At 48.3% G+C, this 12,284-nt stretch overlaps 1 protein-coding gene across 2 annotated transcripts in view; it reads left to right on the forward strand.

Annotated features, from left to right (window-relative positions):
- G3BP1 (G3BP stress granule assembly factor 1) overlaps positions 1 to 12,284 on the forward strand; it is a 149,471-nt gene that overhangs the window by 59,052 nt on the left and 78,135 nt on the right. For both annotated transcript variants that reach the window (XM_030211488.1, XM_030211487.1), the window contains exons 5-6: positions 10,928 to 11,018; positions 11,625 to 11,727. In XM_030211488.1, coding sequence (XP_030067348.1) covers positions 10,928 to 11,018; positions 11,625 to 11,727 — 194 coding nt within the window. The remainder of the gene's footprint in view (positions 1 to 10,927; positions 11,019 to 11,624; positions 11,728 to 12,284) is intronic.

Here is a 12,284-nt window from a genome sequence, read left to right on the forward strand (position 1 = left end):
GATGATTAGACCACCATCTAGGGGTGCTTTGAAGACTTGGCAACTAGATGATACGCTTGACATCATGGTGAAAGGCACAGTGTTGACCATTCTGTTTCTCCACTTGACATACCAGTTACCTTTTTATTGTCAAGAGATGAATCCTCCTCCAGATGAGAATCTGGCCTCTCTCCCTTGAGGTCTGTGGACCCCTAGTGTCTGAATGCAGCTTCTGGACCCATCAAAACTGACAAGAGGTTAATCTAACTGATCTACACTACCAACAATCTCCTCTGGAAGCACAAGTGGCACTGACATTTGTGGGCACTTCTAAGTACCAGAGTCAAAGGGCAAAGATTCATGGATTTGATATACTATCTTTCCGTGGGTACAACCAAAGCAGTTTATATAGTAGTTATTCAAGGCCACTGTACATAAAGCAGCTTGCTAAGATTGAAGTATTTGCGCAAACTTCCACATAGGATGTCTGCCCAACTCCAGTCAATAGAAAGTGGGAAAACACATGGTGAGACCATTTTGAAATGACATGACATAAGCTTTTATTACAGCTTATTTGGAACTTGTAGACTCAAGGCTATGGTTCTCAGACCTGTGTTACGAGGTAAAGGAAAGGTTCCCTGATGTGCAGTGCCAAAGAGAAGCTGTCATAAAGGAAAATTGAGTTTCTCTTGGTTCCACCTCTGATCCACCCAGCCTCCTCTTCCAGGAGATATGAGGGGAGAGATTAGAAATAAAAATATACCTACACTCAAAGGCATAGATAACTGTCCTTGTTAATAGGGACCTTGCTCTCATTCTAGACAGAGAGCCCAGAAATCCCATGTTCCTCAGCCAAAACCAAGGACATGGTTTTGACTTCATCCTGGATTATAGTCACCATCCTACTTGTATACTGTGGGGAAGGGGGAAGGTATCTTCTCCGAGGACAAGCAGGCTGCTTGTTCTCACCGATGGGTGACGTCCACGGCCGCCCCTCCAATCGGAAACTTCACTATCAAAGGGCTTTGCTAGTTCTCGCGCGCCCATGTGCACCGCGCATGCGCGGCCGTCTTCCCGCCCGAACCGGCTCGTGTTCGTCAGTCTTCTTTTGTCCGCGCTCGGGACGGTCGTGTTTTGCCGCCGTTTTGTGCCCCTCAAGTTGACCCTCGTGCGTCTTCGCGATTTCGCAAAAAAAAAAAAAAAGAGACCTTCGGTCTTTGTCCCTTCCCGTGTGTCCATTTTTTTCCCCCAGCGTAAGTTTCCTTTCGCTTTCGGGATAGGCCTTTTTGGCCTCGGTACGGGTTTTCCCTCCCTTATTTTTGGTGGCTTCTGTCATCGCGAATTTTGATTTCACCGGCGTGATTTTTCCGCCCATGTCATCGAAGTGTCCCAGCGGCTTCAAAAAGTGCGCCCGGGTAATCTCGCTCACTGATAGGCACGCTTCGTGTCTTCAGTGCCTGGGGGCTGGGCACCGCTCGCAGGCCTCTGCAGTCTTTGTGCTCTTTTACAAAAGAGGACTCAGGTAGCGAGATTGGCCCAGTGGAACGTGTTGTTCTCGGGCTCTTCGTCGACAACAGCACAGGACGCATCGAGTGCATCAACGTCGACAGCATCGAAGTCTTCGACCTCAGCATCGAGGCTTTGACCCTCTGCATCGTCGGTACCGAGACATTGGAAGGCTGCGTCGACGTCGGTGGTACCGGGACCTCCGCTGTTGCTGATGACGTCGGACGGTGGTGCTTCGACTGGAGTGCAGGTGAGGCTGTCCATTCCCCTGCTGGTGGCGGTGAGCCTTCGGGTGGGTCTCCTCCTGCCCTGTGGGCTCCTGCGGTACAGCCCCCCCGAGACCGACCTTCTTTGGCCTCGGCCCCAAGGAAGAGACGGTTGGATTCTATGTCCTCGTCGGTACCGGGAAGCTCCGGTGACATGCTTCATTTGAAGAAATCAAGCATCAACACCGGTCTCCTTCCCGCCTCGGTACCGAGAGCTCTGGGTCGCCGAGGGAGTCGGCACCCAGTAGGCATCGGCACCGGGAGGATCGCTCACCCTCTGTTCAGGAGGTGTGGATGCACTCCACCTTAGACAGCCCGGAACCGCCTCCACGCCCGGAACAGACTCTGACCTCGACGCCTGCATCTGCTTCCCAGTCTTTCTCCACAGCCGCTCTGCACAAGAGTCTCCGGGCCGTTCTTCCAGAGATTCTGGGAGAGCTGTTGCGCCCTTCTCCGGTGCCGGGGGGTGATTGAGCCACCGGTACCGTCGAGCGAGGCGACGGCTGGCCCTTTGCCCGGGGTGAGGTCTCCGGCATCGGTACCGCTTGCGCTACCGGCTGCGGCCACCTCCCAGGAAGACTCCCCGACAACTTCGGTGGAGGGAGCTTCGCCGGTGCTGGCGAGGGAGTCTACCTCTCGGCGCTCCCACCATGGCCGTGTTTCCACGGAGTCGAGTCGGGCACGGCTTCAGACGCAGGTTCATGAACTTGTGTCTGATACCGATGATGAGGCCTCGTGGGAGGAGGAGGAGGACATCAGATATTTCTCTGACGAGGAGTCTGATGGCCTTCCTTCTGATCCCACTCCCTCCCCTGAAAGGCAGCTTTCTCCTCCCGAGAGTCTGTCTTTCGCGGCCTTTGTCCGGGAGATGTCTACGGCCATCCCCTTCCCGGTGGTCGTGGAGGATGAGCCCAGGGCTGAGATGTTTGAGCTCTTGGACTATCCTTCTCCACCTAAGGAAGCGTCCACAGTACCCATTAATCATGTCCTAAAAAAGACGTTGCTGGCGAACTGGACCAAGCCTCTAACTAATCCCCACATTCCCAAGAAGATAGAATCCCAGTACCGGATCCTCACGACTCTGGTGTGGTGGATCTGGCCCTAAAGAAGGCTAAGAGTTCTAGGGAGCATGCTTCGGCGCCCCCGGGCAAGGACTCTAGAATCTTAGACTCCTTTGGGAGGAAGGCCTACCATTCTTCTATGCTCGTGGCCAAGATTCAGTCTTAAAAGCTCTACACGAGCATCCACATGCGGAACAATGTGCGGCAGTTGGCGGGCTTGGTGGACAAGCTCCCTTCTGAGCAAGCCAAGCCGTTTCAGGAGGTGGTCAGGCAGCTGAAGGCATGCAGAAAATTCCTGGCCAGAGGGGTATATGATACCTTTGATGTTGCGTCCAGGGCCGCTGCTCAAGGTGTGGTGATGCGCAGACTCTCATGGCTGCGTGCCTTCGACCTGGAGAATAGAATCCAGCAGCGGATTGCGGACTCCCCTTGCCGAGCGGACGACATTTTTGGAGAAAAAGTCGAACAGGTGGTAGAATAGCTCCACCAGCGGGATAACGCTTTCGACAAATTCTCCCGCCGGCAGCCTTCAGCATTTACCTCTTCAGGTAGACGTTTTTATGGGGGAAGGAGGACTGTTCCCTACTCTTCTGGTAAGCTTAAGTACAATCCTCCCTCTCGATAGCCTGCGGCCCAGGCTAAGCCCCAGCGCGCTCGCTCTCGTCAGCAGCGTGCGCCTCAGCAAGGCCCCACAGCTCCCCAGCAAAAGCAGGGGGCGAGCTTTTGACTGGCTCCAGAAGAGCATAGCCGATGTCAAGCTCAGTCCTTCAGCTTCCAGCACAAGCAGGTACTTGCAGAGGAACTCTCCGCCCTTCTCAGTGCCAATGCGGTCGAACCCGTGCCATCTGGGCAAGAAGGGCTGGGATTCTATTCCAGGTACTTCCTTGTGGAAAAGAAAACAGGGGGGATGCGTCCCATCCTAGACCTAAGGGCCCTGAACAAATATCTAGTCAAGGAAAAGTTCACGATGCTTTCCCTGGGCACCCTTCTTCCCATGATTCAGCAAAACGATTGGCTATGCTCTCTGGACTTAAAGGATGCTTATACACACATCCTGATACTGCCAGCTCACAGACAGTATCTTCGATTTCGTCTGGGATCACGTCACTTCCAGTACTGTGTGCTACCCTTTGGGCTCGCCTCTGCGCCCAGAGTGTTCATGAAGTGCCTAGCTGTGGTAGCAGCAGCGCTTCGCAGGCTCGGAGTGCACGTGTTCCCTTATCTCGACGATTGGCTGGTGAAGAACACTTCCGAGGCAGGAGCTCTACAGTCCATGCAGATGACTATTCGACTCCTGGAGTTACTAGGGTTTGTGATAAATTACCCAAAGTCCCACCTTCTCCCAGTATAGAGACTCGAGTTCATAGGAGCTCTGCTGGATTCTCGGACGGCTCGGGCCTATCTCCCGGAGACGAGGGCCAACAATCTGCTGTCCCTCGTCTCCCGGGTACGAGCGTCCCAGCAGATCACAGCTCGGCAGATGTTGAGATTGCTTGGCCACATGGCCTCCACAGTCCATGTGACTCCCATGGCTCGTCTTCACATGCGATCTGCTCAATGGACCCTAGCTTCCCAGTGGTTTCAGGCTGCTGGGGATCTAGAGGACGTGATCCACCTGTCCACAAGTTTTCTCAAATCCCTGTACTGGTGGACGATTTGGGCCAATTTGACTCTGGGACGCCCTTTCCAAATTCCTCAACCACAAAAAGTGCTGACTACGGATGCGTCTCTCCTGAGGTGGGGAGCTCATGTCGATGGACTTCACACCCAAGGAAGCTGGTCCCTCCAGGAACGCAATCTGCAGATCAATCTCCTGGAGTTACGAGCGGTCTGGAACGATCTGAAGGCTTTCAGAGATCGGCTGTCCCATCAAATTATCCAAATTCAGACAACCAGGTTGCCATGTATTACATCAACAAGCAGGGGGGCACCGGATCTCGCCCCCTATGTCAGGAAGCCGTCAGCATGTGGCTCTGGGCTCGCCGTTACGGCATGTGGCTCCAAGCCACATATCTGGCAGGCGTAAACAGTCTGGTCGACAGGTTGAGCAGGATTATGCAACCTCACAAGTGGTCGCTCAACTCCAGAGTAGTGCGCCAGATCATCCAAGTGTGGGGCACCCCCTTGGTAGATCTCTTCGCATCTCGAGCCAACCACAAGGTCCCTCAGTTCTGTTCCAGACTTCAGGCCCACGGTTGACTGGCATCTGATGCCTTCCCTCTGGACTGGGGGGAAGGTCTGCTGTATGCTTATCCTCCCATACCTCTGGTGGGGAAGACTTTGTTGAAACTCAAGCAAGACCGGGGCACCGTGATTCTGATTGCTCCCTTTTTGGCCGCGTCAGATCTGGTTCCCTCTTCTTCTGGAGTTGTCCTCCGAAGAACCCTGGAGATTGGAGTGTTTTCCGACCCTCATCACACAGGACGAAGGGGCGCTTCTGCATCCCAGCCTCCAGTCTCTGGCTCTCATGGCCTGGATGTTGAGAGCGTAGACTTTGCCTCTTTGGGTCTGTCAGAGGGTGTCTCCCGTGTCTTGCTTCCGGGAAAGATTCCACTAAGAGGAGTTACTTCTTTTTATGGAGGAGGTTTGCCGTCTGGTGTGACAGCAAGGCCTTAGATCCTCGCTCTTGTCCTACACAGACCCTGCTTGACTACCTTCTGCACTTGTCTGAGTCTGGTCTCAAGACCAACTCTGTAAGGGTTCACCTTAGTGCAATCAGTGCATACCATTACCGTGTGGAAGGTAAGCCGATCTCAGGACAGCCTTTAGTTGTTCGCTTCATGAGAGGTTTGCTTTTGTCAAAGCCCCCCGTCAAGCCTCCTACAGTGTCATGGGATCTCAATGTCGTTCTCACCCAGCTGATGAAACCTCTTTTTGAGCCACTGAACTCCTGCCATCTGAAGTACTTGACCTGGAAGGTCATTTTCTTGGTGGCAGTTACTTCAGCTCATAGTCAGTGAGCTTCAGGCCCTGGTAGCCCAGGCCCTTTACACCAAATTTCATCATAATAGAGTAGTCCTCCGCACTCACCCTAAGTTCTTGCCGAAAGTAGTGTCGGAGTTCCATCTGAACCAGTCAATTGTTTTGCCAACATTTTTTCCCCGTCCTCATTCCTGCCCTGCTGAACGTCAGCTGCACACATTGGACTGCAAAAGAGCATTGGCCTTCTATCTGGAGCGGACACAGCCCAACAGACAGTCCGCCCAAATGTTTTTCTTTTGATCCCAATAGGAGGGGAGTGGCTGTGGGGAAACGCACCATATCCAATTGGCTAGCAGATTGTATTTCCTTCACTTATGCCCAGGCTGGGCTGGCTGTTGAGGGTCATGTCACGGCTCACAATGTCAGAGCCATGGCTGCGTCAGTGGCCCACTTGAAGTCAGCCACTATTGAAGAGATTTGCAAAGCTGCGATGTGGTCATCTGTCCACACATTCACATCTCATTACTGCCTGCAGCAGGATACCCGACGCGACAGTCGGTTCGGGCAGTCAGTGCTTCAGAATCTGTTCGGGGTTTAGAATCCAACTCCACCCCCCTAGGCCCATGTTTTATTCTGTTCCAGGCTACTCTCTCTGTTAGTTGGATAAGTTTTTAGGTCAATCTCAGTTATGTCCTCGCCGTTGCGAGGCCCAATTGACCATGTTTTTTGTTTTGAGTGAGTCTGGGGGCTAGAGATACCCCATCAGTGAGAACAAGCAGCCTGCATGTCTTCGGAGAAAGCGAATGCTACATACCTGTAGAAGGTATTCTCTGAGGACAGCAGGCTGATTGTTCTCACAAACCCGCCCGCCTCCCCTTTGGAGTTGTCTTCCCTTGTCTGTGTCTTGCTACATATGGGACTGACGGACACGAGCCGGTTCGGGCGGGAAGACAGCCGCGCATGCGCGGTGCGCATGGGCGCACGAGAACTAGCAAAGGCCTTCGCTAGTGAAGTTTCCGATTGGAGGGGCTGCCGTGGACGTCACCCATCAGTGAGAACAATCAGTCTGCTGTCCTCGGAGAATACCTTCTACAGGTATGTAGCATTCGCTTTAAGGTTGAAATGAGCAAATAAAATGGTATCAATATTGTTGGATTGTGTATCGATAATGATTGTGATTAAGATTCAGCCATAATTCAGGCTATTGGCATGCTGTGGTGGTATTGTGTTCCAAGACTGCATCGTATATAACTCTTTGTGGAAAGCTGGGGCAATGAGGACAAACAGCCTTGTCCGAGGACAGGAATGGGTCCCTACACGATAAAGCCTGTAAATGAGACCCTCTACACAGACTCAATGAAAACCAGAAAGCCAGTCTTCAGTTCAATAAACTTCCAAGGTGGTCGCCTGTAATGGCTCAAATGGTGGGCCTGCCAGGCCATCCAACATGGAAGTTCAAATCCCATAAGGGCAGCAATGGATGTTGTTGGTTTTTTTTTTTTTTTGGAGGGGGGCATGGGCAGGCAGCTCAATAGCCAGAAACTGTATAACATTTGGGGTTTATGGTCACGCACAGCCACCTGAATATTTAAGTGAGTTGAGAGCCAGTCCTTCCTGAACCCCCTACTGCAGGAAATTCAGCATGGCAGGGATTGCACTTTCCAAGATGACAGGGAATGATCAGTACTTGAAAAAACTCCAGACCCAAACGTCAGCAAGGTTAATGACTTATGGACCCTCAGGAAGGTGGAAATGAGGCTGTGAGATGCCACCTCCCAAGGGCCAAACTAAGACAGAAGGAATCCAGATCCTCCATCTCCATCGGATTCCTCCTTCCCTTGGAGAGGACCAGGGATAACTAGGGTTTTAGTCCTACCTGTTTAATTTCTTTTCCTTTTAGTCCAGCCACATGACTCTGTTTCACCCTTGAAGACTGTGACTCCTCAAGCACCCTGCATTCTCTGCTGGTCACTTAATGTGTAGAAGGTTGTTTTAGTGACCTTGCTGCAGTGGTGTATGGGGCTTCAGGGTAGCTCAAAGGAACTTTTACCGCTTTGGTAGTAGTAATAGAGCCCATGCGGGGTGGAGTCATACTGGATGTAGTGCTTACTAATGGGGAGAGTATTTCTGATGTTAAAGCAGGTGGTATGACTGGTAGCGCTATAGAAATGATTTGTAGTAGTAGTAATTGGCATCCATTGAACACCAGATGGTGTAGTTTAATATTAAGATAGATGTGGAGAGAGGTTCATTCAGAAGTAAACATTCTAGACAAACTTTGTTCAGATGGGGGATTGTCTTGAGGAATTACTGTCTGGATGGGAACATCTGGAAGAAGATGAAAAGCAGTGGGCAAAACTGAAAGGAGCAATTGTAAGGGCAACCAACCTTTTTGTAAGAAAAGTAAATAAAAGTAAGAGGAAAAGGAGGTGCTTTGGTTCTTAAAAGTAGTAGCTGAAAAGGTATGGGAAAAGGTTAGCATTTATAAACTGCAAGAGATTGCAGAAAGAGAAGAGACAATAGCTAGAAAATTCATGAGAAGCTGGTAGAGTAGTCAGGAAAGCAAAGTTGCAAATGAAATAAAAAATAGCCAATACATTAAAATTGGGGGGGGGGGGGGGGGGGGGGTTAGATTTGTTGGTGATACGAGGAAATGCAAAAGTGGCATTATGAGACTCAAAGGTGAAGTGAAGGAATATGCAGAATTGCTTAACTGATATTTGTTCTGTGTTCACAGTTGAAGGGCCAGGAGCATGACTGCAGAAGACAAAACACAAATAGGAATGGAGAGGTGGTAGTCGCTGAAAGATGTTCACTAAAGGTGGACAAAGCGATGAGGCCGGATGGCATACATTGGAGGGTACTGAAGGAACTTAGGGAAGTTCTAGAGGCTCCACTAGCTGACCTTTTTTCAGTGCTTCTTTAGAGTCAGAGTGGCCCCGGAGGATTGGAAAAGAGTAGATGTGGTCTGTCTCCACAAAAGCGGAAGTAAAGAAGAGGTTGGAAATTACAGGCCGGTAAGTCTGACTTCTCTGGTAAGTAAATGAATGGACACACTTTTTTAAAATGAAGAATAGTAAAGTTTTTGGAATCCAATGAATTAACAGGACCCAAGGCAATGTAGTTTTACTAGAGGCAGGTCTTGTTGGACCAGATTTTATTTTCTTTTTGACTGGTTGATCAGAGAGTTTGGGTTGAAGGAGAGCGCTAAATGTGGTGTATTAGATTTTAGCAAAGCCTTTGACACTGTTCCATATAGACAGTAAATAAACTGAGTGCCCTCGGTATGGGCCCTAAAGTAATTGATTTGGGTTAGGAACTGGTTGAGTGGAAGGCGACAGAGGGTAGTGGTATATGGTGCTCGTTCTGAGGAAGAGTATGTTACCAGTGGTGTGCTGTAAGGTTTGGTTCTTGGGCAGGTTCTCTTTATCTCTTTTTGTAAGTGATATTGCTGATGGGCTGTCTGGTAAGTTTTGCCTCTTTACGGATAGTACCAAAATCTGCAATAGGGTGGATAAAATGAGAGAGGATTTAGTGAAGCTAGAGGAATGGTCTAGAATTTGTCAGCTTAGATTTTAATGCTAAAAATATTTAGGATCATTCATTTGGGTTGCAAAACCTTGAAGGAATGGTACAGTTTAGGGAGTGAAGAACTTTTGTTCACAAAAGGAGTAGGACTTGGGTGTGATTTTGTATGTGATGATTTTAAGGTGGCCAAACAGGTAGCAAAAGGGATGGTGAAAGCTAGAAGGACACTTCGATATATAGAGAGGAATGGCCCGTAGGAAAAGAGGTGATGATGCCCCTGTATAAGACTCGGGTGAGACCTTAATTAGAATATTGTGTACTATTCCGGAGACCACACCTTCAAAAATATATAAGCAAGATGGAGTCGGTCCAAAGGGCGGCTACTAAAATGGTTGGTGGTCTTCGTCATAAAGTATATAGAGACAGACTTAAGATCTTAATATGTATACTTTGGAAGAAAGGCAGGAGAGGGGCGATATGATAAACATTTAAATACCTATGCTGCATTAATGCATAAGAGGCAAGTCTCAGTTGAAAGGAAGCTGTGGAATGAGGGAGTATAGAATGAAGGTGTAAGGGGATAGAAACCTGAGGGGATAACTTCTTCACAGAAAAGGTGGTGAATTCGTGGCACGGCCTCCCGGTGGAAGTGGTGGAGGCAAATTCAGTACTTGAATTCCAAGAGAGCTTGGGACAAGTACATCGGATCTCTAAAAGAGTGATAGGGAGAGAGATGGCATGGATGGGCAGACTGGATAGGCCATATGGTCTTTCTCTGCTTACGTTCTGTTTCTATACTGCAAAGCACCAGCTTATATACAGTGATGTCACTGGAAAAGTTGGCTCTCTACCTCTATCTGGTGGTAGGAAAGGAACACAACCTGTTCAGATTCATGTGGCTGGACTAAAGGAAAATAAGATAACAGGTATGACTAAATTTCAGCTTACCACCTTGTAGAAGGTAAACCCATCTCTGTGTAGTTCTTAATTTGCTTGATGCAGTCTTGATTCTATTCAAACCTGTCAAGCTGTCGGCTGTGTCTTTGCACCTCAGCATTGTTCTATAGTTTGAAAGCACCCTTCAAGCCACTGGACATTGATGTGATCTTTGGTGGTGGTCACATGTCAGTGGCAGTGGAGAATATGGACAGGGAAGTCAATATAGCTCTGTTCTAAAGAATTGAGAGAGTAGTTCTGGAAGAAGTCCATAAGCCATTATTAGCTGTGGGTCTGGGTATGAGCAGAGAATGCATTTCCTCCTTGGAATCATGCTGAACAATTGTGATGTGGATTGGCTACTAAGTCAGGAAGCTGGGCTTGGTGAAACATAAGATGTGCCATGTTGTGTGTTTTCTGGGCTGGTGTTGTGGGTCATAATTCTTCCCCAGGAGCTATCAGCCTTCATTAGTGATGGCACTTAATATCCATGTTAAGAAGGAACAGTTTGTGGCTCCTGTGCAGTGCCTAGGTCAAGAATGGTGGTTATAAATAGGAAAAATCCCAGATCTCTGCAAATGAGAGCCCAGGGTGCTTAGATACGAAGTTTGTTTCAGTTAAGCTGGTGAAGGAAGCAATGACAGAATATTAATTGAATTGGTGACACAATTTACTCCTTCTGCAGAATTCTTTATAGTGGTGATCAGAGACAAATGTATCTCTCCCTAGGGTTCTGTAGCAAACAAGTTTTATGTACACAATGATATCTTCCGTTATCAAGATGAAGTCTTTGACTCAGATACAGAGCCTCCTGAGGAGGGTAAGTCCAGTAACTTTGTATTCAGAATTTTTTACAGACCCTGAATGTCTAGCCTAAAGGGATAATGCTTGTGGTACCTTGCAGCCTTTGAGGCTGCATTTTCTGTGCTGCTTTGTCAAATTAGACAACTTTGGCATGACCCCGCGGGTGGGGGGGGGGGGGGGGTGGAGTGCTCACCATACTCTGTTGTTGTTCGATTCTGCTTTTGCCTTTTGTTTTAAGATGTAGTTGACATCTAGTCCACTTCAGGGACTAAGTATTTGAATTCTAATCCATTTTAAACTTGAAAATTTGTGACAATAAAATGTTTGGGTATTGAAATTCAAGATTCTTAACTTTTTTTAAATGAGATTGAGCTCATGTAACTTGTTGTTCTGGAGAGCACAATGTCATTACATTTGTATGTCGTGAGTCATTGTGTGCATAAACTACTCCTTTCACAATGCTGGTTGACTATGGAGTGACATCTGAGAAGATCTTAGTGGGTGTACACAAGGAAATTTTCACTAAAATAGGCAATATATAGATACAACTTGGGTAACTGTATCCTGAAAATCATAAGATTGCACACTGGACAAATTTAAATTTTATGGTATTTTGTGGCAGAATCTGATGAAGAGGTGGATGAACCTGAAGAAAGGTCTCAGACTCCTGAAGTAGTTGGAGATGTTGGAGATGATGCTGGGACCTACTATGATACCCCCGGAAGGTAAAATTTCACTACACTGCTTTTAGTACTCCTTTCTGCATAAAGGCTGTTTAATATTACTTTTGCTATGCATATGTGGTGGTGGTTTACTTCTGAAATAGAATTTAGAACTTCATTAGGGACATAACCACGTAAAATTTGTTTGATGGCACCCGCTTAGCTGACCTATGATTGACTCTTGGATGCCAACTGAGCGCGGTCTGGGGCAGGGATCTACCTACTCTGGAAAGAGTAGTCCAGAAATTCAGATCAAAACCATTTCTCCAGCATTCTGAGTGGCTTTGTGTCAAGGTAACATAGTAGATGATGGCAGAAAAAGACTTGCATGGTCCATCTAGTCTGCCCAGGCTGGGCTGCTATTGGCAAACTTGGAGACAGGTATTATGGAAGGGGCTGGGGAGCTCTTCCATGTGTTCTGTCATTTTAAATGATTTGACCATGATACTTATCTGGATCCAAAATGGTGACTGATTAGGGTGTGTGTCTCTAATGCTGCTTTTTTTTCTCTTTGGATTATCTTTTTTTGAATTTTTTTTGTTCATCAGAGCATGCCAAAT

Source organism: Microcaecilia unicolor, chromosome 8 (assembly GCF_901765095.1).
Source record: "Microcaecilia unicolor chromosome 8, aMicUni1.1, whole genome shotgun sequence".
In the NCBI taxonomy this organism is placed as follows: Eukaryota; Metazoa; Chordata; class Amphibia; order Gymnophiona; family Siphonopidae; genus Microcaecilia; species Microcaecilia unicolor.